This window comes from Pygocentrus nattereri, chromosome 25 (genome assembly GCF_015220715.1).
Source record: "Pygocentrus nattereri isolate fPygNat1 chromosome 25, fPygNat1.pri, whole genome shotgun sequence".
Classification (NCBI taxonomy): Eukaryota; Metazoa; Chordata; class Actinopteri; order Characiformes; family Serrasalmidae; genus Pygocentrus; species Pygocentrus nattereri.
The window spans coordinates 10070534-10094576 of record NC_051235.1 but is presented as its reverse complement, the minus strand read 5'-3'; the positions used below and the strand labels follow the sequence as shown (position 1 = coordinate 10094576).

General features: G+C 38.1%; 1 protein-coding gene across 4 annotated transcripts in view; it reads left to right on the top strand.

Annotated features, from left to right (window-relative positions):
- Positions 1-24043, top strand: part of il1rapl1b (interleukin 1 receptor accessory protein-like 1b) — a 432112-nt gene that overhangs the window by 400246 nt on the left and 7823 nt on the right. For 2 of the 4 annotated variants that reach the window (XM_017722075.2, XM_017722078.2), the window contains exons 9-10: positions 5575-5718; positions 22912-23082. In XM_017722075.2, the coding sequence (XP_017577564.1) occupies positions 5575-5718; positions 22912-23082 (315 nt within the window). Of the gene's footprint in view, positions 1-5571; positions 5719-22911; positions 23083-24043 lie in introns of all 4 variants that reach the window. The other 2 variants (XM_017722074.2, XM_017722076.2) reach the window with 1 other exon arrangement.

The following is a 24043-nucleotide window of genomic DNA, read 5'->3' as shown; positions in this document are numbered from 1 at the left end:
TTTTTCTTAGCAATGGTTGTGTGTGTTGGTAAAAACATCAATAAGTCAAAAAACTATAGTTTCTTATTTGAAATAAAGTACTTGATATCTTGTGAGTTTTGTGAGTTTGAACAACATTGGCTCCAGGTTTCTCCTGGATGCTGCAAGCCATCACATAGATTTGTCAAATTTCATCACCAGCACACTTGATTTAATTATTAGCCAAAACAGCTATTGCATAAAAACTACAAGTATATTTTTATATACCTGCTTTATAAACAAGTAAACAATGCATAGATAAATAGCTTTTTAATTGTGTTTTTATCAGGTGTGTAAAACTTTTGTGCAGTATATGGATTTGTTTATAGGCTCATATATATATATATATATATATATATATATATATATATATATATATATATATATATATAAGTTTAATTGTGTTAGAGTGCAGCATTTTATATGAATTTGGTTTATATGAACTACTAGTGTTGTGGTACCAGAGTCCAGTCCTAGTCTTGTGTCAGTTTCAGCATCATTTTGGCTTGGTCTTGTTTCAGTCCTTTCTTTGTGTCTAAATCAAATCTGTTAGCTACCAGATGAATATCTGACTGATGCTTTTCATAATTGCTTATTGGAGTATTATTTGTTTGCTGATGTTTACTGGTTCCAAAATTCAAACATCATTTGAAGGCAAATCAAAATTTTATTATTACTATACTTTCATTTAATAATAAAAATGGATTTAGGTTTATAGGTGGAGCGAGGATGCGGATGCATATGCGGAGATAAGCAACTTTTATTAAGGGCAAATCCAGGGTCATGGTCGAGACAGTCCAGGTTCAAGTGACCAATACGTAGAGCTGGAGGGACAGACATAATGTGAATAAACAGGTACACCAACAACAGGGCCGGAAGAAAAACATGCAACAAACAACATCCCAAACAAAGACCAGCAAAGACAAGGGGCAAACACAGGGCTTACATATAACAGGGATGATGGACAGGTGGAAACAATCAGGGGTGGAGTCACGAAACAAGGGGCTGGACTAGACAGAAAAACAAATACATGCGGACAATCAAAAAATAAACAGAAAAAGCACATGGAGTAGTGGGAGGAGCCCACCATGACAAGGTTATTTGGTTTATATTCAGTTGACTTCAGGTGATGACTTCTGAATAGGAAGAAAGAACAGAATAATTTTACCATCATTTGCTTCCAAACAATGCAAATTTGCTTACAATGCAAAGTTGGACCACGTCTACAATATAGTATTTTTTTATATAGTTAAAATTATATTTTACAAAATGTATCTTAAAATATAATGTTATTCATTAATGTGTATTATATGTAATGAATGATAATGAGTGTACAATTTTATATTTTGAAAAAAAAAGAATCTGGCTTTGGTCTTACATTATTGTTAGCTATAATACTAAGAGTGGCAAAAAGATGCTATCAGTGCTGAGAACTAATTATAATACCAAATACTTAATATAATACCACATATGTTGAACAATTGAAAAATTAACTTTCCACAGTGACTGACATAAACATAGGGGGGCCCATGTGACGAAACCCCAATTTATCCCCTGCTCATAACCAAATCCTTGCGTCTGTTTATAACTTATTTAGGCTATTAGCGATCAAATTGGTTGAAGTCATTCAGAATGGGCATTGATTAGATTCATTCATGTACTAAAATTTGCTTTTAAAGATGCACACGACCCATAAACTGTGAATTTAGGCTCATGCATCAGTTTTAAACATAACATGTGGGCAGAATGCACCTAACATTGCTCGAAACACCAAGCTGTCAGGCTTTAATCAGTCTTAAGGTGTTGAAAAATGTTTGTAGTGTTTGTCACATAGACAAATTTGCGCCATCATTTTTCTCCATAGCAGATAAGTTTTCTTTATTTGAATGGCTTCTGTAGTTATAACAGGGGCAACATTCAATATCACTATTCACAGATATTCTTCTGCTATATAGTGTCAGGACGCTTTTGGGGCATGGAGGGGTAGCAGTTTTGAAGATAGTTAGGGAAGGTTGAGGGCTCGAAACAGGAGTTCCCAGAAACCTTCAAAATCTTTAAATATGAAGTTTATTTTATTGTTTTATTCAAGTGTAGCAACGCTACTTTTATTTGTGTACACTGCGTCTGTTATGGTTATCCATGTAACTTGTAGTTAGTAATTTATTGGAATGGAATTAAAAAAATATATTAAATTGTTATATAAGCATGGTATTTTCATGCCATCATTAAATAAGCTACATTCCTTTTAAAGTCAATTTAGTGCTCAGTGTTGGCATTCAATTTGCTGAAGAATCTGAATTGGGCTCGAACTTGAATCTTGACTTGTGACTCGAGTATCAAGACTTGTAGCTCTGTGACTTTTTCCCACCTCTGGGAGGCTGTGTAACTGCATATGATAAAGTTAATTTCCACAGTGCCTTGCTGTGATGGAATCTCAAGACAGATACTTTGACAAGAAAGTACTATAAATTTTAATAATGGTACAATTTATCATTCAGTGACTTCTTGCTGTTCCCACACTTGAGGTACTCAGTAAAACATCTAATAAAAGTACCTTTTGATGTCTGATCTATTATTTAAATTGACATTGATTTATATTATATTTACATTACTTAAATCTACATTGTATAAGTTTTTACTGAATAAAATAAAATAACATGATTAATATGACAAGTGGAAACTTTTGAGCTGTGCGTGTGTGTGTGTGTGTGTGTGTGTGTATGTTTGCAGAAGTTGTTACAGGGTTTTTATTGCCTTATGCTGATATGCGTAGAGCATAACTGTTGGATTAGTAGACATCTCTTATGTGACTCTACACATCAATGTTGATCAAAGGGTGAGGTGACTCAGTTGTCTTGAAGTGGTGTTTATACCAATAATAAAGGTAGAGAATATTAAAGAACTGGCTAAATAATGATGAAGCTTTGAGTTTCAGGCTTCAGCACAACATTGTTCTCTCAACATGTTTCTGTTTCCTTGCTGCGAGCCTCATGTTTGCGAGCTTTAAACAACAGACTCCCTCTGCTTTCCCAGCCGCACAAACACACAAGAAGATGCATTTTGTGTCAGGAAGGCAAATCAGGCAGCTTCTTTTCCATTTCCTTGACACAGAGCCTCTGAACAATGAATACCATTCGTCTTCCCTCCTCCCTTTTCCGTTGTCCTATTGGCTGACTCATCCCTTCTTTCTCTTCCTAGAAGAGAGCGGTGCAGAGCAGGCGTATTGGGGCGGCCGCCGGCCCATACGATTCCTCAGAAACCCCTACCACCAACGTCAGCAGTGACAAATCGAGATGGCAGCAGCATCCCCAAACAGACTTCTCCATGTTTAGAAGGGAAAGAGAGAGACATGGAGAAGCGAGAGATAGAGCAAAGAGAGAGAAAGAGGGTGAGAGGAGAGACAGAAGGACAGAGAGAGAGAGAGAAATGATGAATCATGCCATGCCAAATGGCTTTGTCAAATCTAACGGCACATAAGTGAGGCGCAGCCCTGCCACTCCACAGATAATTTGTCTTAATCTAGCCATGGTGGCTGGGAGAGAGAAGCAGAGACAAAGAGACAGAGAGAGAGAAAGACTGAGGGTGAGGGATGAGTCTCTTTAGCTTAATCTCACAGCAGTGACAGACACGGCAGATATGGCTAGGACTAATCTGATCTGTGGTGGGAAGAAAGGAGAGAGAGAGAGAGACAGGAAGATTGGACTGCACATAAGTGATAAAAGTATAGCTCCTAAGTACAGGTTGTCCTTCATTAGGTTGTGTTCTCCATGCCTACACACACAAAATGCAGCATATTAGGTAGACCAGAGCTTTAGCTGGGCCTGGAAATTTGGTCTGAGCTCAAATACACACCAAGAACGTTGTCTCAATGCCTGAATCTACCCACAGCATCAAGTTTTCATCCCCAACTCAACCTGAGACCAAAACACATATATATCAACTCGATCTGCGCCAAACCACATTATCATGCTTCGAGTCTGAAACTGATTCGAGCGTGACAAAATTCTCTCTGAAACTGACCCAAACCAACCTATCATCACCGAAAGTGCGGAATAAAACCTGACAGAACAGTGCTTGTTTCCAAGCAGTGACAATAATGGCCATCACTACAGCACATATTAATAATATGTAAATAAATACAAAATAATTTGCTATAATAAAAGAACTAGCTGTTCAAGATTAAGTTTAAATTCTGCTTTAATGCATTTATTCCTTAAATAATACTTTTGAACAGCATCTCAAATGTGTTTTAGTCTGGATACACTTTCCATACTGCACTGTTCTTATGCTGTGCAATGCTGATGTAGTGAGATGTTGGCTATTTCTGCACATAGAACACGTTACATAGGACATATTGAACACATATTTTTGGCCAAACAATTCAAATGTTCTTTTGCCTTCCCTAAAGAGTATTTTCCTGAATCGATTCCTGTTTGCTCATGAGCGTGGGCCTCATGTATTGCTAGATGGGTGACTCCAGTGTGAAGCAGTGAAGAATAAAGTCAAGAGAAAAACTGAAGTAGAGGAAAACGCAGGATAAAATCTGTTGAAAGTGGGAGGTGGACTGAGAGAACCCTAAAAACAGGATACATACAATGACAACATGAGTAGTCCCATTGTGTTCAAGCTCAAGAGGGGAAGCCTCTGGGTTTGTGCAAGCAGATATGTGTGTGTGCATATGTGTGTGTTTTTGTTTTTTATTGGCAACTGTGGGATGGATCCGGCTTGTATGGGCTTTTTTGTTGGATCAAAATGAATGCAGTCCAAGCTAACATTACTCAGTCAGTAGGCCGTGTATACAGTATGAACAGTACAGACGAATGCAGCCAGCAAAGCCTGAGAGCATCTAGATGCACACACAGTCCAGCTCACCTGCTACTTACCCCTGTATTCTGTCTATATTCAACATAAATCCTAGGAATAGCTCTGGTGGAAAATAGTAACTGAAGCAGTGATGAGTTAGACCTAATTTGATTTTCCTTAAGTGGTTTGGAAGATTAGGACCGTTGCAATTTATTCCTTGCAACAAAGCTGTACAACTGCTGTTCTTTCACATGGGAAAATGAGCCTTAACTATATCTAATTGGTAGAATGGCTTAAATCCTTCTCTGCTTTGCTTCCTCCACTTGAGTGTGACCGCCCTCTATATTACAGAGGTGACAGTTGCGGAAAGCATGTGCTCTATATTCCGGAATATTCCCTCACTTAGCTTTTACAGGCTGTTGTCATAGCAACAGTGATGATGATGATAATAACTAGAGTGGGAGGAGCTTTGAATCATCTATGAACACTAATCATTTGAACCCACTGATTCAAAGTGACCCCACATCAGGCCACTCACAAGCAGTGTCCAGTGTTTCTGCTTAATGTGTGGCAATTTCTCTACCTAATTTTAATTTAATGGGGAGAGTAAATGTTCAGAGATAAAATTGCCCTTAATTTTATATCTTAATGTAAAAGTTATTAGAATGCAGTAGAATGAATATCTCTCTCTCTCTCTCTCTCTCTCTCTCTCTCTCTCTCTCTCTCTCTCTCTCACTCTTTCTCTCTCAGCAGAGCTCATGTATACAGTTGAGCTGGCCGGTGGACTGGGTGCCATTCTGCTGTTGCTGATTTTCCTGGTTACTCTTTACAAGTGCTACAGGATTGAGCTCATGCTCTTCTACAGGAATCACTTTGGCAGTGAGGACGTGGACGGTGGTAAGATCAAAATTACCCATGACCTTACTCTGCAATGCTTTATACAGTGAACTACAGGAGAGCAGGACACAACCTAATAAGATTTGGATTTTATTTTACATTTTTTGGAAATGTTTTACACAAGCATCATGCAGATACAGAAGAAAACTTAAACTTTGTTTGCAGCTCCTAATGTTTATGAACAAGCTTGCTAACTTAAGTACAAAAAATATACATACATCTATAAAATGGAAATATCTAAAATATATAAATACAATTCATGATAGAAGCTGTGTCCAATGACAAGTGTATTTTGACTTCAAAGTAACATCGGCATGAAAGATGTGAATATTTTATATATATATATATATATATATATATATATATTTTTTTTTTTTTTTTTTTTTTTTTATGTAAATTTCCATTTTTAATTTATATGGAGGATATGGACTTCCCTCATGGTTAACTCTAAGGGACTTGAATGTAACACTGCACTACAACTAACCTGCCAAGTGTAGGCTTTACTTTAGTCTGGTTATCTTTTTCCATTAGTTGTTTACATTCTTCAAAATGGTGCTATATTAGAGGGTGAGAACAATAACATCTTTGATTTCTGTGACTTATACACAAATCTCAGTAACTGAAATAGCATAAGATGAAAAAAGTTACAAAAGTTAAATATTACTCTCTATAACCCTTCTCTCCTCTTTTCCCTTGAACACAGCATTTTTCAGTGCTGCCTCATTTTTGTTCATGGAAAGTATAAAAGGTTTGGAGCACTTAGTCACATAATTTACTAGGCAAAGTTAGTGCAAATAACCAGGCTGTGTGGTTAATGGTATTAGACTTAGTTACATTTGAAAACTGGCAAAATCTAATTTAATTTCCTTAAAATTATTCATCATTGGCTACCTGTGGCTGTGCACATGACATCAATGTTTAAAGCCATCAAAACAAATCATACTAAAGGAGCAAACGAATACCACTAATTTTTATTTATAGATGTGTTTTTCATTTGATCTTCTCTCATTCGCATACACCACAAATAGCTTTTTGTCTAATAGTCATAACTTTGTCTCATTTGGCCTACCAGGACTGAGGCAGCAGGTGTCAGCAGCTGTTTTTAATGATATTCTGGTCTTTATAGGCACATGGGGATGGGTCATACATGAAATACACATTTATGTCTGTAAACACAAGACAGCTTAAATAATTATATGTATTTTTCTACTCCTCCTACACTTTTTAACCCATGGAACTCACATTTGCCTCCAAAGCCGCATCGCAAAACAGGCATTAGGTAAAGCATTTGTAGCAGTTTTGTGTAATTGTTTCCTGTGAGGTAGCTTCTAAAGGCTTCCTGTAATTGTTCCTGTCACCAGCTCTGTGAGTCTGTAAGTTTCTCTTGAATGGCACTTTTCACAACAAACCAATCTGATTTCATTTGTGTATATCTTAACCATTTAATTATACAAGAATTTAGAAAAATCTGTGGGATAGCCATGTGACACTTAAATGAGTAGGATAACCTTGTGACACTGAACTTAAATTAGTGGGATAACCATGGGACACTGAACTTAAATAAGGGTATGCTATGTAATTAATGCCTTTCTTACAATACGTTTACGGCATTTGGCTGACGCTCTTGTCCAGAGCGACTTACAATTTTGATCATTTTTACATAGGTAGGCCAAGGTGGTGTTAGGAGTCTTGCCCAAGGACTCTTATTGGTATAGTGTAGGGTGTTTGCCCAGGTGGGGATTGAACCCCAGTCTACAGTGTAGAAGGCAGAGGTGTTAACCACTACACTATCCCAACCACATACGCAGAGCCTTTATTGTGTTATAGCTTTGTAACTGCACAACAAAACATAGAAGTGCATTCATGTTGTACCTCTTATGTAGTCATGGCAATGGACATGAATTGTGAACAACAGCCAACAACAGCCATAATTTACACATCCTCTCTAGTCATTAACTTTTTTTTTTTTTTTTAGAACCCTGACCTGCTACTCCTTTACTCTAGCCTCTAAGGAGCAGATACATTTCAGCCCCTTTGCTCTGTTTACTTCTTCTAGTCCCAGCTGAGAAATCGCATACAGTTTATTTGATGAATGGTGTTCAGTGATGCGCCTACCTCACCTTGACATTCCATTAAACAAATTGAATGTCCCATGTGCTGTAGGTCAGGACTACATGGATTAAATATTTCACCTCTTGTAACAGATTTAATATTTTCTCTTTGGACTTTGGAAATTGTCAGGCCTTTTCAGATGAACTGTGATAAAGAAAGCAATTTTTCTGCTCCTTAATAATGAAATAATGTGTTTAACTTGCTTTTTGTCTAGATCAAAGTCTGCAATGTCAAAGAATTCCTGTATCAAAAGAAATTAAAACTTTTTTGAAGTGGGTGTCAGTTCAAGGTTATTCGTAATTTCCTCTAAGAGCTGTTGGCAGACAACTGAGCTGAAATACATTAGGGACAAAAGACAGAAGGGTTGAGAGAAATATTAGTTAGCAGGCAAGATCCATAGCGCGTAGGGGTGTTACCAGGTTAGGAAGTCCCCTTCCTTTTTTGTTGCTCTAAAGCACTGCATGCTTTCTTTTGAGGCACCTTGATGACTGGCGTTCTGGACATTTCTATGAAAGTCATTACTGCAGGAGCTGGGATGGGGTCCCAGCTCAGGGGCCTGAGCATAATAGATGGTTCTAAGACAGATAGAGGTGGGGAAAAAAGCTGGATAGGGATGGAGGGGAGTTAACACCAGTGCCTTGAACTTAATTCCAAACAGCGATTGTCTCCTTTAATTGTGCCACTCCGGTAAGCTCAAGGGAGAGAGAAACAGATTTTCAATTTGCTCTCAGTTTAAGGGGATCAGTTTCAATAAGCCAGCAGGCCTTGCCCACAGTTCCCCAAAGAGCCGCACACATCCCAGAAACACTGAGGTGATTATTCCTCTCCCCACCTCTCCCTTGCACATTTAGCCTGCCTCCCTCCAAAGCCTGAGAGGACTTCCTACTGGCTGAGACAACTGCCATTCAAAGACTATCAGTTTTTGCAGGATACTGTACAATGAAGTGGCAGACTCTAAAAAAAAATCTGAATTTCTTTACAGACTGTGAAAAACTACTCAGGTGTCACTGAGTTGTAATGACTTGACTGAATCTTTGGAAGGAATTATGACACAATAAAGACCAAATGAAACTTTTAATAACATTATTGACTAATCAGACTAGAATTAACATCAGCATACAAAAACTGAATGAGCAATGTACAGCCCATCAACAAAAGAAAGAAGAAAAAATACACAGATCTTATTGCATCACAACAAAGCATTCAGGGAGTTTTTATACTTTTATATCTGCTATTAAAAGCTCAGCCAGACCAACTCAGTGTTAATCCCTGAATCGATCATTTTCTTTAAAATAATTTTGACTGCACTCTGAGTCACCGATGGCCATTTTTATAAAATAAGACGAAGACATGAATCATCAGCCAGAAGCAATAATACAAAGGCTTGTTTGATGGAAGTTTGTCAATATCGTCCAGAAGTCTGCACAAGTGGGCAGTGGTTGGTGATTACCCTTTCATAAAGACAGACTGGTTGTGGTGAACAATGCTGGTTAATAAGTGGTACATTTTCTGGAGTTAGTGTATAAATTTATACCTTAATTTACAAAGGAAAAAATCTCCAAGTTGAACTCAAGAAAAAAGAGTGGTATATTTGCATTTTATGAAAAGACATTGTTTTTGAAGAGAGCCGAATACAGGTGTGCCAACAGGATCCCACAAGGCCTAAGGCTTTTGAAGTGGTTTGAGATCCTGAGACAGAGTGCTGGATAGTGTCCATATTAAGGTCTCAAACACCCTTTTGTTTTTGTGTTTGTTGGATCCCAACAGTGTGGAATGGCCTTACAGAGAATTGGAATACTTAGTACACAATTTCTATGCATGTGTTAACTTCATATTCTTCTTGAAAACTACAAAATATGAATTTTGAAAGTTGTCCAATGGGAAAAAGAGATGTTCTAGCACTTGATATGCTTTCAGTATCATCTGCATGGAAACAAAGGATAATTCACTGAAAAATGCCAACATAGCTAATAATGAAGTGCTACCAGGGACCAGATTGCATAGTTTGTTTGATCTCATTTGCATAATTGAAACGGGCTCCAACAAGCCTGCATTTAATATTAGTGGCACTAGCATTTAAACAATGCAACCATTTAAAGTTAAGGATATGAAGTTTATTCCCAAGACATTAGGATCTGGTACCTCATTTATAAGGCATATAATCAAGCATATATATCTTAAAATGACCATATTCAAACTTCATCATAGTGGCACTGCCAGTGTGCACTGATGACATGCTGGTGTTCTAAAAATGTTGCTCCAGGCCTCATAGCAGATTTGATGTAATCAGTGATGGTATACAGTAGATAGCAGCATGCAGACATGGAAATGGGGCCATGGTGATAGCACTATGAGAATTACAGTGGCATTCTTTCCTGTGTGTAGTGTGAATGCATTAGCTACATTGTAACCTAAAATCTGTTTTGAACACAACCTAATGTTTGTAATGCTGTATTTTCATTGCAGTTTGGGACCTCAACTATAAGCATTCAGCTCGTAGAAAATTCAGCATCCAACCACTGTGGTACACTGCCATAGCTGCTTTCAAAAGCATGAAATATAGCTTTACCCTCTTTGTGACTTTTAAGCCACACCTAGGCAGTCGTCTGATTTATTGTTTTTTGTGCAGCTTTTTTTTTTCAATTAAAAATTTCTGGATGTATAATACAGCTTGCAAGTATAGTATCATGTGATTACCAAAAAAACTTTTGACTTTAATAGTTTTGTCGGTAACACATTCTGTGAATGTCACATTTGTAAGCATCTATAAACACATTCATGACATGTTATAGTGCATTTATAAGGCATCATAAACGTGGCTATAAATATTTATAAAAATGCATTACATGTTATAGCCATGCTTATTATGCATTATGGATTGTTAACATAATGCATTATATATACTGTTCATAACAAATTATAAGAGCTCGTAAGTTGTATTTGTCTGCTCTAAGTAAAGTGAGGCATACTGTACTAAAGCCTCCTCCAGTGTTAAGAGTGATGCTTCAAGTATTTACTGAGGAAGTTACTGAAACAGTAAAACATCCACAATAAAGCTCATTACAGGCTTCAAATGTCGGATTTTAAACTAGTGCTGCCATCAGTGTTTTACCCAATGTGGGAAAGCTAATATACACCACTGTTAGCTTGGCACTAACTTAACACTGCATATCCAGTATTATACTGTTTGCAGCATCTGAATATTCAGGACTGAAGCCCCAAAGATGCAGCCCTCACAGCACCAGTGGTTAGTGGTGACAAATACAATTTTGGAAATCTGTATTTATTTTATACTCTCTGGGAATTACATCTTTGGCACTCACAGTATAACATGTTATTAACAATACTTATAATGCATTATATTAACAATTCATAATGTATAATAAGCATGGCTATAGAGTGTAATTCAGTGTAATTTATTTTTATAAATATTTATAACCATGTTTGTAATACCATTATAACAGGTTATAAATGTGTTTATAGATGCTTACAAATGTAACATTCAAAGAAAGTGTTAATGTTTTGTCTTCTGTTAATTTTGTTGTGCACTTGTTTTTAGTACTTTTAGTAATTCTTACACAAATGCTGCAAACTTTTCTTAATGACAAATTTAGTGTGGCTTTCAAGCGAGGTCCCTGATCTCAGCCTTATCTCATCTATATGTGAATAGTCTCCAAAGATATGAATCCATTAGAAACTTTACGGATGCGAACTAAGTGCTCAGGTGGGCATCTTGTGATACCCCCTTTCTTCATGCTGCACCTTCCCTCTGTGCTAAAACTTCCAGTTCAGACACACAACCTGCTGTGCCACAGGAGAGCGCATAAACATCCCACATAATATTCACCGCTGGTTCACAAGTTCTCTTTGGTGTCCGTGGGAGGGATGGGCGTGGATGCGTCAGACCTGCAGGCCGACACGGCGTGTGTGTGTGGGTAGCTGAGGGGTAGAGGTGCTGCGTGCGTGTTTCTGTAGCATTGAGTCTGAGCTCCTCTGTGGCCCGATGACAGAGAGAGAGCTGATGGAATAGCAAGATTGATTATTCCTCCTCCGAATTTCAGCCTCCTCCTGCTCTTTTGCTCTTTCCGTTTTGTCTTTTATAGTTGCTCCCTCACTTTGTTTCCCTCTCTGTCCTTCACAGAAGAGTGAATCACGTCTTCTTAAGTAGTGTGATGATCTGCCTACTTTTCCACCCAAAAACGGAATATCACCAAAATTGTTTTGAATGCTCATCGGTACTGCACTACAAATATACAGAACACGTATACAACAAAGTTTATTGCTAGGAGCTAGTGCGAGAGTTTGGACACTTTCATAGAAGAATCCAGACCCTTACTCAGAATGCTTAGAGAACTCTTGCCATAAGATTATCGACACAGACTGCATGCAAGATACACACTGGGGAAATTAAGTGTTATTGCTAGCATCAAACATGTCAAGGTATCTTGGTAACTATTATTGATTTTCTGCTTTATAGTGCAGTACCCATGATGTAAACAAAACATTTGTGTTTATAGTTACATTTTTGGCCATGGTCCTGCTGGGACAGGAAAGGGCCTTCACCAAACATCAAAGCATATACAGTGAGGAAAATAAGTATTTGAACACGCTGCAACTTTGCAAGTTCTCCCACTTAGAAATCATGGAGGGGTCTGAAATTTTCACCTTAGGTGCAGGTCCACTGTGAGAGACATAATCTAAAAGAAAATCAGTGTATGATGTATGATTTTTTAATAATTTATTTGTGTCTTACTGCTGCAAATAAGTATTTGAACACCTGTGAAAATCAATGTTAATATTTGGTACAGTAGCCTTTGTTTGCAATTACAGAGGTCAGACTTGTCCTGTAGTTTTTCACCAGGTTTGCACACACTGCAGCAGAGATTTTGGCCCATTCCTCCACACAGATCTTCTCCAGATCAGCCAGGTTTCTGGGCTGTTGCTGAGAAACACAGAGTTTGAGGTCCCTCCAAAGATTTTCTATAGGGTTTAGGTCTGGAGACTGGATAGGCCACTCCAGAACCTTGATATGCTTCTTACGGAGCCACTGCTTGGTTATCCTGGCTGTGTGCTTTGGGTTTATGTTGGAAGACCAAGCCACGACCCATCTTCAATGCTCTAACTGAGGGAAGGAGGTTGTTCCCCAAAATCTCGCAATACATGGCCCCGGTCATCCTCTCCTTAATACGGTGCAGTCGTCCTTTCTTGTGTGCAGAGAAACACCTCACAGTAGAGATGGTGTTTTTGGGATGGTACTCATCATTCTTTGTCCTCCAAACATGGTGAGTGGAATTAAGACCAAAAAGTTCTATTTTGGTCTCAGCTGACCACAGAACTTTCTCCCATGACTCCTCTGGATCATCCAAATGGTCATGGGCAAACTTAAGATGGGCCTGGACGTGTGCTGATTTAAGCAGGGGAACCTTCTGTGCCATGCCTGACTTTAAACTACGACGCCTTAGTGTATTACCCACAGTAACCTTGGAAACAGTGGTGGCAGGTCTCTTCAGGTCATTGACCAGCTCCTCCCGTGTAGTTCTGGGCTGATTCCTCACCTTTCTTAGGATCTTTCATACGCCACGAGGTGAGATCTTGCATGGAGCCCCAGTCCGAGAGAGATTGACAGTCATGTTTACCTTCTTCCATTTTCTAATAATTGCTCCAACAGTTGATCTTTTTTCACCAAGCTGCTTGGCAATTGCCCCATAGCCCTTTCCAGCCTTGTGGAGATCTACAATTTTGTCTCTGGTGTCTTTGGACAGCTCTTTGGTCTTAGCCATGTTAGTAGTTGGAGTCTTACTGATTTTGTGGGGTGGACAGGTGTCTTTATGCAGTTAACGACCGCAAACAGGTGCTTCTAATTTAGAATAATAAGTGGAGTGGAGGTGGACTTTTTAGAGGCAGACTAACAGGTCTTTGAGGGCCAGAATTTTTGCTGATGGACAGGTATTCAAATACTTATTTGCAGCAGTAACACACAAATATTAAATTATTAAAAAATCGTACATTGTAATTTTTTTTTTTTGATTATGTCTCTCACAGTGGACATGCACCTAAGATGAAAATTTCAGACCCCTCCATGATTTCTAAGTGGGAGAACTTGCAAAGTCGCAGGGTGTTCACATACTTATTTTCCTCACTGTAATTATCTGAAATGTCTTTGTATGCTGTAAGATTAACATTAACATACACAAGAACGGGACTAGCCTAACCCTGAAAAACAGCCCCAGACCATTATGCCTCCTGCACCAAACTTTATAGATCACACTGTGCATATTGGTAGGCTATGTTCTTCTGGCATCTACCAAATCCAGATTCATCATTCGACTACCACATAGTGAAGTGTGATTCATCACTCCAGAGAACAACTTTCTTCCTTCTCCAGAGTCCAGTGGCAGGAAGATTTACACCACTCCAGCCTAACCTTGGCATTAAAATTAAGTGATGGAGAAACAATGGAGGAATTTCACTTCTACATTTAACCCTTACAGATTAGACCCTTACACACTCACTAGGAGGGAGCCTGGAGTGGTGGCCAGCCTATCCGCAGCACGCAGGGAGTAGTTGGGGGTTAGGCTCAGGGGATCGAACCAACAACCTTCCGGTCACAGGACTGGTTTCCTAACCTCCAGCCCATGACTGCCCATGCTGTGTGACGTTCTGAAGTCTGTCGCTTTGTGGCTCAGCTGCTGTTCCTCTTAAATGCAAATCCTTTTCAATCTATATTCAATTGAATACACTACAAAGACAAGATATTTAATGTTCAAATGAATAAACTTTATTGTTTTTTGCAAATATTCACTGATTTTGAATTTGATGCCTGCAACACATTCCAAAGAAGTTGGGACAGGGACAACAAAAGACTGGGAAAGTTGAGGAATGCTCAAAAAACACCTGTTTGGAACATTCCACAGGTGAACAGGTTAATTGGAAACAGGTGAGTGTCATGATTGGGCATAAAGGGAGCATCCCTGAAAGGCTCAGTCATTCACAAGCAAGGATGTGAAGGCACCATTAATGCTGAAAGGTACATACAGGTTTTGGCGCAACATATGCTGCCATCTAAGCAACGTCTTTTTCAGGGATGTCCTGCTTATTTCAGCAAGACAATGCCAAGCCACATTCTTTGTTGTTACAACAGCGTGGCTTCATAGTAAAAGAGTGCAGGTACTAGACTGGCCTGTCTACAGTCCAGACCGGTCTCCCACTGAAAATGTGTGACACATTATGAAGCACAAAATACGACAACAGAGACCCCGGACTGTTGAGCAACTGAAGTTGTACATCAAGCAAGAATGGGAAAGAATTCCACCTTCAAAGCTTGAACAATTAGTGCAGTTCCCAAACGCTTATTGAGTGTTGTTAAAAGGAAAAGTGATGTAACACAGTGGTAAACATGCCCTTGTCCCGACTTCTTTGGAACATGTTGCAGGCATCAAATTCAAAATGAGTGAATATTTGCAAAGTGCAATAAAGTTTATTTATTTTATTTATTTTTATTTTATATATGTTTGAACATTAAATATCTTGTCTTTGTAGTGTATTCAATTGAATAAACCTTGAAATGGATTTGCAAATCATCATATTCTGTTTTTATTTATGTTTTACACAACGTCCCAACTTCATTGGAAGTGGGGTTGTAGATAGGACAGGGCAGAAGGTGGGTAGGGGCAAAAAGGACATCCTATGTGCCAAGTCACTGAGCTTGTCAGCACAACCCATTATACTGCCAATGTTTGTGTACTGAGATTGCATGACTGTGTGCTTGATTTTATACATCTCTGAGCCATTAGTGTTGCTGAAGCACCTGAACTTGGTAAGTAGGGAGGATGTCCACATACATTTGGCCATATAGTGTATACTACATGGATTCTCATTTGTTAACAGTGTCAGTGTTCTGATGCTGCGTACTTTCCTAGGCTCCTTTGCTACCTAAATTCAACCTAGTTTCACTGAAACAGACATTTTGTAAATTTCAAATTTGTAGTCAGATGCATTTGAATGTACAAGCAGAGTGTTTTATATATATATATATATATATATATATATATATATATATATATATATATATATATATATATAGAGCTTTTATTTTTAAACTCAATCAAAAAGTAATAGAGTGTCGCCCCAGTACTTTGAAAAGTGGTGAGTCAAATGCCTGCTTGCTACTATGGCAGCCATATGCAAAAGCATGGTATAGCTAAGAGCATGAAAGAATGTTTGTATTTTTTCTGAACTTGTGGAAACGTGTTCAGGAATGGTATGAAGTTGAGCCTCCCTTCATTTTTCATAGACAACAACTGAAGTAATAGGATTGAGGTTTTGCAGTAAACATAGCAAAAGCACCGACAGCAGTAAGCCTGCCAGGAATATTTTTTATGGTCCCAGGATGTGTTAGGAGACATGAAAAACACATTTAGTGTTGATTCTTTGGTGGAACTGCCCTTCAAAGAGCTGCCTACTTTCATTGCACAGTGGATAATGTTTTTTTCAACACACATCATGGACTGGAAATGTTTTCTGGCTCCAGACCCAAGGCAAATCCCTACCTTTTATACATAACCCTTAACTTCAGCCTACACCTAACCCCAATCCCATTATGAGCCACCTCCCAGAAGCAATCAGTCCACCCAGTAAGAGAAAATGGAAATACTAGCGGTAAAAGAAGGCAGGTATATTGAGGCGAAGATAAAGACATGCTGAAATGGAGAAGGAGTGATTCAGGAATGTGGGAGAAATGCTAGGAGAATGGTAAAGAGTGATAGAAGAGTGAGAGAGAGTGATGGCTCTGTCTGTAGTCTGAAATGAGCCATTACAGAAGCATATGGGACGCACCTGCCCCGTGCCGTATGCCTCTGTGCTTCTCCACCATTGCGGACGACTGCAATCTGCACCGCTAGGCAGAGAGTGGTGCTAAACTCATGAGAGGCTTGGAAAAGTTTGAGGTTTCATTAGAAGTTCTGGCAGATTGCATCTTTTTTTCACTTTGGCATATGCAAATGACTGCAGCTTCATGTATGTGTTTATATGGAACCGTTTTTGGCTGACAAGAGTATGCAGGAAAGTGTAAATGCACTTGAGCAACTTTATGGGGTAAAACTCAGAGTAATGATTGGAGTTGCTGTTTCCTTCATAAAGTTCATACAGTTTTTAAAAATACATGTTGATTTTTTAAAATTAATTTTTATACAAATGTTTGTATGAATTCTGTTTCCTACTGAATGTTCACATAATTTTATATGAATGTTCTCAATTTGGCAAATACCAGCCATGCATTTCATTAAATGGGGATTAAAATGCTAAGTGTTACTTTCATAAAATATATTGAATGTTTACCAAAATCTGTCCTAGCCAATCTGTCTGAGAATAGAAAAAGGCCTGTCAAAATTCAGGCTTTAGGAATGGTTGCTGCCTCTGCTAGTAGCCATTTGATGTACTTTGGTCTGTTATATAAGGAGCAGCATATAATACAGTGTTGGAAACTACAAAAGCAAGTCATTTGTAAATACTTAACTTATATAATGTGATTTAGGCTTGCAGCTTGCACAGAGCTAATTAGTGCGTGCAAACAGGAGTGCAAAATACTACACTAATTGTATTTGTTACCATACTTAAGTATTATATTGGACAATTTGTACTTCAGTATTTCCAAAAGAAAAAAACATGATATTACTCTTTACAATTCATAACAGTGAGGAGCAGGTTTGGTTGGCACTGTCTTCACTTTTTGTGCTATATCCCAGGCATAACATACATTAGGATTTCCTAATTAGCAGCAAATAAGAGCTGAATGTCTTATGTTGTTATTCACTTGTTATGCACTAGTTTCAACATGGGATTGGTTGGCACATGTTTTGGGGATGGTTGGCTCAGCATTTTCGAAGAATAAAAAAGTAAAAACGGTAAATAATCCAAGCTTTTAAACCGAAGCATAAATAAAACTGTCAGTAGCAACCAAATAACATTTTTTATTCAATTAAACATTAAAAATATTTCATTTAATTTATTGTACTAAAAAACAATAAGAACAATAATATGAAAAATAAAAATGAGGCAGTTTAACAGTATACAGCTCTTTTTTGCCTTATATATGTTATTACTTTTTTGCCTTTTTATAAAATATCTCAATTAATTATATATTTTTTTCTTCTAAAATAAAAGTAAATGTTTAAAAAAATTAACACAAACATAGTTTGGGTCAGGCTCCAGCACCCCCCCCCCGCGGCCCTGACGGAGAAGCGGCTTAGAAAATGGATGGATGGATGGATGGATGGATGGATGGATAGTTTGGGTCAAAAGTGATGTTAATTTCCTTTTCAGATAGACTCACATATCAAATGGCCTAAAGCTTAACTGTAATAACAAAGAGTTGTTACAAATTTTTGTTCAAAAATGAATATAAATGTAATACGAACAGTGACATGGTTCAGTAATGCATTCTAGTTGTGTTGTTTAGTATGCACAGGCTGAAACATGCCAGATAACTGCAGTCAGATTAAGACCAGACTTCTATATGCTATATTTACTTTAAGTGAACTATATTTTATTTCTATTCAAATTTCAAAGACATATTTTTTCTCTCCTTTCAAGCAGTTAGGTTTGACTGTACTTTAATTAATTAATTTTTTAATTATAATTTTTTGTATATCCAATCAAATATCAATGTGAAATTTCCTCCAAATTTTTATTTTATTTTATTACAACATAATCAAAAACACAGTTCATTTTTTATGACCATTTTACAAGCTTCTTTATCCCTCAGAATTGAGCAGGCTGTTTTTGTTGCTCTGCATTTAAGATGAGATGTATGTAAATTATGTATTTTCTGATTGAATGCCCTCTATTGTGCCTCATTAAAAAAGCAACCTGGGCTGAAACACTCTTTATAACTTCATGGTGAATGGGCAGGGCAAAACTGTTATACCGATATGTGTAAATGCCAAGGTTTTTGACATCCCAAATGAATTCAAAACCATTTAAGCCTTCATTGCTTCCTTCTAGTGCTCCATCCACATGTGTGGCCTTATAGCTCCAGTACAAACTTCTGACAGCCCGTGTATTTTGGCTGATGAGCTACATTTGTAGTAAGTGGAGTTTTTTTTTTTGATGTTTGATCGGATCATTGCTTTAACTCCAGGCCAGATGGCGCAGTTCAGTCTGAGTGTTTCAGTTACATAATGGCTGTGGCTACTGTTGTGCCGTTTATCATAACTTGATTAACTTAGTCAGCATGTGCGCAGTCCACCCTCATCCATCTTAGCACATAAGTGAGCTCAAGGTTTACTTTAATCAGAATGAGAGATAGTGCAGTACACTTAAAAGAAGATCGCTCACCCTCCTTTCCTCTCCTTCCCCTCTCTCTCTGTCATCCTTCGCTACGGGTCCCCTCCAGCCGACAGAGGGATGAGGGATGGGGCTGGATTAGGCCTTTCTAGGAGATAATTAGGAGTGAGAGAAAGGAGGGAGGGAATGATTAGAGAGATAGAGGGACAGTAAGATATACAGAAAGAAAGAAAGAAGGAAAGGGAAGAGCAGGGCAAAAGAGTGATGGAATGAGGGGAAGGATCATAGAAAGAGAGAGAGATTGGAAGGAACAAGGAGAAGGCCGATGAGAGACTGGGGGTAGAAATACAGAGAAAGCTGGAGTTAGGAGGAAGGCAAATAGAGAGGATGTGGGGAAGAGTCAGAGAGAGAGGGAGAGAGAGAGAGAGGGTGATCTGTTTTGTAATGAGCTCTCCTGAGGGAGAATTAGTGTCTTGTGTTCTCTCTCCCTGAAGAGCTTAGTCTGTTGTATCCTTCCTCCACTTCCTCTGGCATTCCCTGCTTTGTCTCCTTTACTCTAGTTGTGTATTTGTGTGTATGTGTGTGTGTGTGTGTGTGCCTTTGTAGTAGAGTCAAACCAATATTACGATGTGCCGTGAAATGAGGTGATATTAAATGGGAATTCCACATATTTTTCAGGTTTTCTGTAGAATTAATTTGCTAAAATGCCAAGAGGGTCATTCAGAATAGTTTGATGTAAAAAAAAGTTTTTGCAGTGATAGGAACCAGGCATTACAGGAACCAGTTATTACAGAAAATGATTATGAATATGTTGTTTGATGTCTGAGACATTATTTTATGAAAGTTTAAAGATGAGCTTTTCCCCTAAAATGCATTTGTTAAAAAGCATTCATGGCAACGAATACATGAAGAACGTTCTAAGGTAAATACTTCCCAAAGAAAATGTGTATTTTAGATTTTGCCACTATTTTATCATCAACATTAAACTTGTTCACTGGTTGTTTGGTTAGTTTTGACATTTGAAATTGATTCTTTTTGTGTTATAGCCATCAAAACCTCTGGTTCTTTAGCACTACTGTAAAGAAATTTGAAGCGGTAAGCTTTTCTACTGTACAGTGAACTATTTCACATTAAACCACTCTGAATTAAAAAAAAAATAGTAGAATTCTTTTTCAGGATTCCACAGATTTATTGTGATCAGTGAAAGTCTTGCTGATGCATGCTTTTTGGTGTGATATGGCGCCACTTTTAAGAGGTAGAAGAATTTAGCATTTAGCCTTGCAAAAAATTCCTCCTATCACTCAAATGGTCATTTGATTTGGTTTTCTGTTGTCGGGGTTCTATATGACCACTGCCTTTACAAAAAAAAATGCTGAATGAAACGTTGAATGAAAAAAGACAACTGCGATTACCTTTGATACATTCTCCCTCTGTGCTACATAATTAAAATTTTATTTGAGGCTTTGAATTTCTGCTGTTTTTATTTGAGTTAAAGAAAATATAGCAGTCATATATCATTTCACAGGTGACAATGAAATCAATGTGTTTTTTTTGTTTCTTTTGAGTGTGTTTAATTTTTTACTGTATAAAATTCTATCGGCCATTGCTGTCAGTTATCAAAATTTTTAGCTAAAACCTGGTATCTGTGGCAAAAATGTAATAACCGTCATGCCCTGGATGTCGTCTTGCAGGAAGTGGCCTGTTTGTAATCACTCAGACTGGCCCTCACAATTGAATCTTAAAGTTCACCATCAGTCCTGGCCTTCTCATAGTCCTGGTCATCTTAAAGTAGGAGAGAGGAGAGAGTGCATGTAAATAGTCAGAGTAGGGACCTTAGCAATTGGCCGCATACTGTTAAAAAACAAAAAAATAAACAACTACATCCATCTAACTGTTGCCTTTAGTATTCCCTAGTTAACAGAATGAGTGTGTTTGTTTTGTGATGGATGTGAAACCTACAGGAAGGTAGATCTTCAGGAGGAGGGTTAGTGAGTACTGTTTTACACCCTCCTCTTTTAAAGCACTGATTAACAACATTAAGCCAATTGATTATTTGCAAAACGATAAAATAGACTGACACAACTCTCAACCAGTTTTTGCTTAGTAGCTGTCTCTATGCAGCACTTTCTTTACCAAGTAAAGGAAAAGCCCAGAAAAATCTACTCAAAACAAACCTGCAGTAAGTACAGCAGTGGCAATAAATTAGTCATTATAAGGCTAAGAGATGGAAAAAGGTAAAGACCCTTTCATTCAAATACACACTCGTTTTAATGGTGTCTAACAATAAACAATGTCATAGAACAAGGTTAAGGATCTAAAGGAACAGTCTTTGTCTCTCAAGGCCCCCTTCTAAAATGAAGCCTGCTGTGTTAAGGTCCAGTGGCTGAAAGATTTCCCTGGTTTCATTCTTGTTAATATGGATTTTGTGATTATTTTTGGCTTAAACTGGCTTATATTCATAGTTTTAATTGTATGTTAGCATTGGAATAATTATATATCCAGTGCATTTTTCAAATAATATATATATATATATTTTCAAACATTCCTCTTCCTGTTACTCGAACGTAGTTTGTTAGCACAACTGCTATGGATGCAACGGACTCCATACCCTCTTATGCACTCTCTGTATTTTGTCCCTGCCATAGTGTTTAATAAACAAACTTGTCCACCAGCTGCCACTGGTTCAGGGATAGATTGATTAATGTACACTAGTATCTGACACTCGACACACAAGCTGAACCTCACTAAGGACAAGGCATGAAAAGCACCATATATTTCATTTGAGACGGGAATAAGACAGGAATGTGACTGGGTTTTTCTTCCACCTCATGAATCATTTTCTGCTCAGCAACAGCTGTTTTTGAAATCATTGGAATGATGCATGCAGTTCTCTGTTTTTTAGCCAAATGCTTCAATAACCATATGTGTATAAGACCTCATGCTAAAGCCTCAGAAAATAGTAGACACAAGTACCATTTCATAGGTTGAAAAGGCAAAATAAGGAAATAGTGACATAATGGGGGATTCATTTGTCACAAAAATCTGTGTTTCTTTCTTGAATGAACAAAATAGCTATTAAGCAGGAAATTGAATGCTCCACTTTAGTAAGACAAATCCATTTAATTCTGGCTCACTTTGGACAAAGTCCAAAGCTGTGGTCAATATGCACCTATGGTGACTCCCCCCAGTGGCTTGTTTTGAACAAGTTGCACTTAAACATTCTTGTTGCAATGAGTCAGCCCACAGGCCCGTTCCACAGGTCGCCTTGCCGGTAAGTGGCCGGCCTTTTGAAGAGGGTCTGAGATCGATGGCCCATGCTGTTCTGGCTCGATGAGCATTAGCCTCCTTTTGTGAGTAAGAGGTGGTCACCCCTGGATATGCTGATTTCTTTGTTATGGTAAATGGGCCGAACGCAGTTGGTCCAGGATGTGAAAGCCTAATACAACTTGCATGTTCTGCCAATCTTTTTGATTACTGTGCTGTTTTCTAGTGTTTTCCCATTTATACAATGGGTCTCTATAGAGTTTAGTCCACACAGACACTGTGGCCTAAACACTTTGTTCACCTTTTTGTGGTGTGTCAGAACATTTTTAGATTTTCTAGCTATTTTTTTTTTGTTTGTTTGTGGAAAATAAAGGTAATTAAATTTCTACTACATTAAAGCTTTTTGAATTGGTTTCTCAAAAATCCACCAAAAAAGAAAAACAAAACATAAGGACTGTTAACATGTCCATCACTGCCATTTTTCCATTTAATAGTGTATTTACTAATAAATGTGTATTTTTGTGTGTTTTGCAGAAAACAAGGACTATGATGCATACCTGTCTTACACTAAGGTGGACCCGGACCAGTGGAGCCAGGAGACCAGAGAGGAAGAACGCTTTGCTCTGGAAATTCTCCCAGATGTTCTGGAGAAACATTATGGGTATAAACTCTGCATTCCTGACAGGGATTTGATCCCTACTGGAAGTAAGTTCACCTGGACGTAGAGGCTGTGCACGTCTTTCTGTCTGTCTGTCTGTCTGTCTGTCTGTCTGTCTGTCTGTCTGTATATGTTTGCTTATATACTGAGTTGCCAGTTTGTTATGTGCCCCTATGTTATGTGCCTGTACATCTCTTTTCCTCATCCATAAATGGAAAGGGACTCCAATAGGACCACCGGTATTATTTAACAATTGGACCAGCAGTGACACCCATGTGGTAGTGGCATGTTAGTGCAAGTTGCGCCGGTACACGTGTCAAGCACAGCATGTGTACACTTACTGGCCAGCTACCTTGTTTGTACACTATTTGTATTTGTCATCCTCTGGCCTTAATTCAGTGATGAGTCTCTAACCACAGGTCCACTGTTGGCTGGATTTTGTGTTCGGCAGTCTATTCTCAAGCCAGGATTGAAGTGTGTAAAAACAACCCCAGCAATGCTGATGCACTTAACATTCCAGCACTCCATCCTCACAATACCATGCTGTGCTGATAATGCTACACCACTCAGGGGTTCCCAAACTTTTTCATGCCCAAACCCAGATGTAAAAGGTAGTGTTTGCCACTCAACCTGCCAAATCAGCATGAAAACATGAAACCAAAGAAAACATGCATAGGCATATATTGGTGAGTTAGAAAAATAACCTAACACCATTCAGCTCTAAGATTTGTTATAAACATATTAATACATTTCATGAATATTTAGTTAGACATTACATGTCTAGATTCTTATCTATGTTCACAGCTAGTTTAGGAAGCTAGACAGTCTGTACTCTGATCACCGTTGCAGCAAAAAACATACTCAAAGTTTTGAGTGCAGCAACCACATATCCTTCCTGTTGTTGTTCACATGACGCTAGATAGATGCATTTAAAACCCATTTTGAGAGCATCAGTGGTGCTCCATGGTGCAGAAACAGCATGTTTCAGATCAATTTAGATCTAAAATA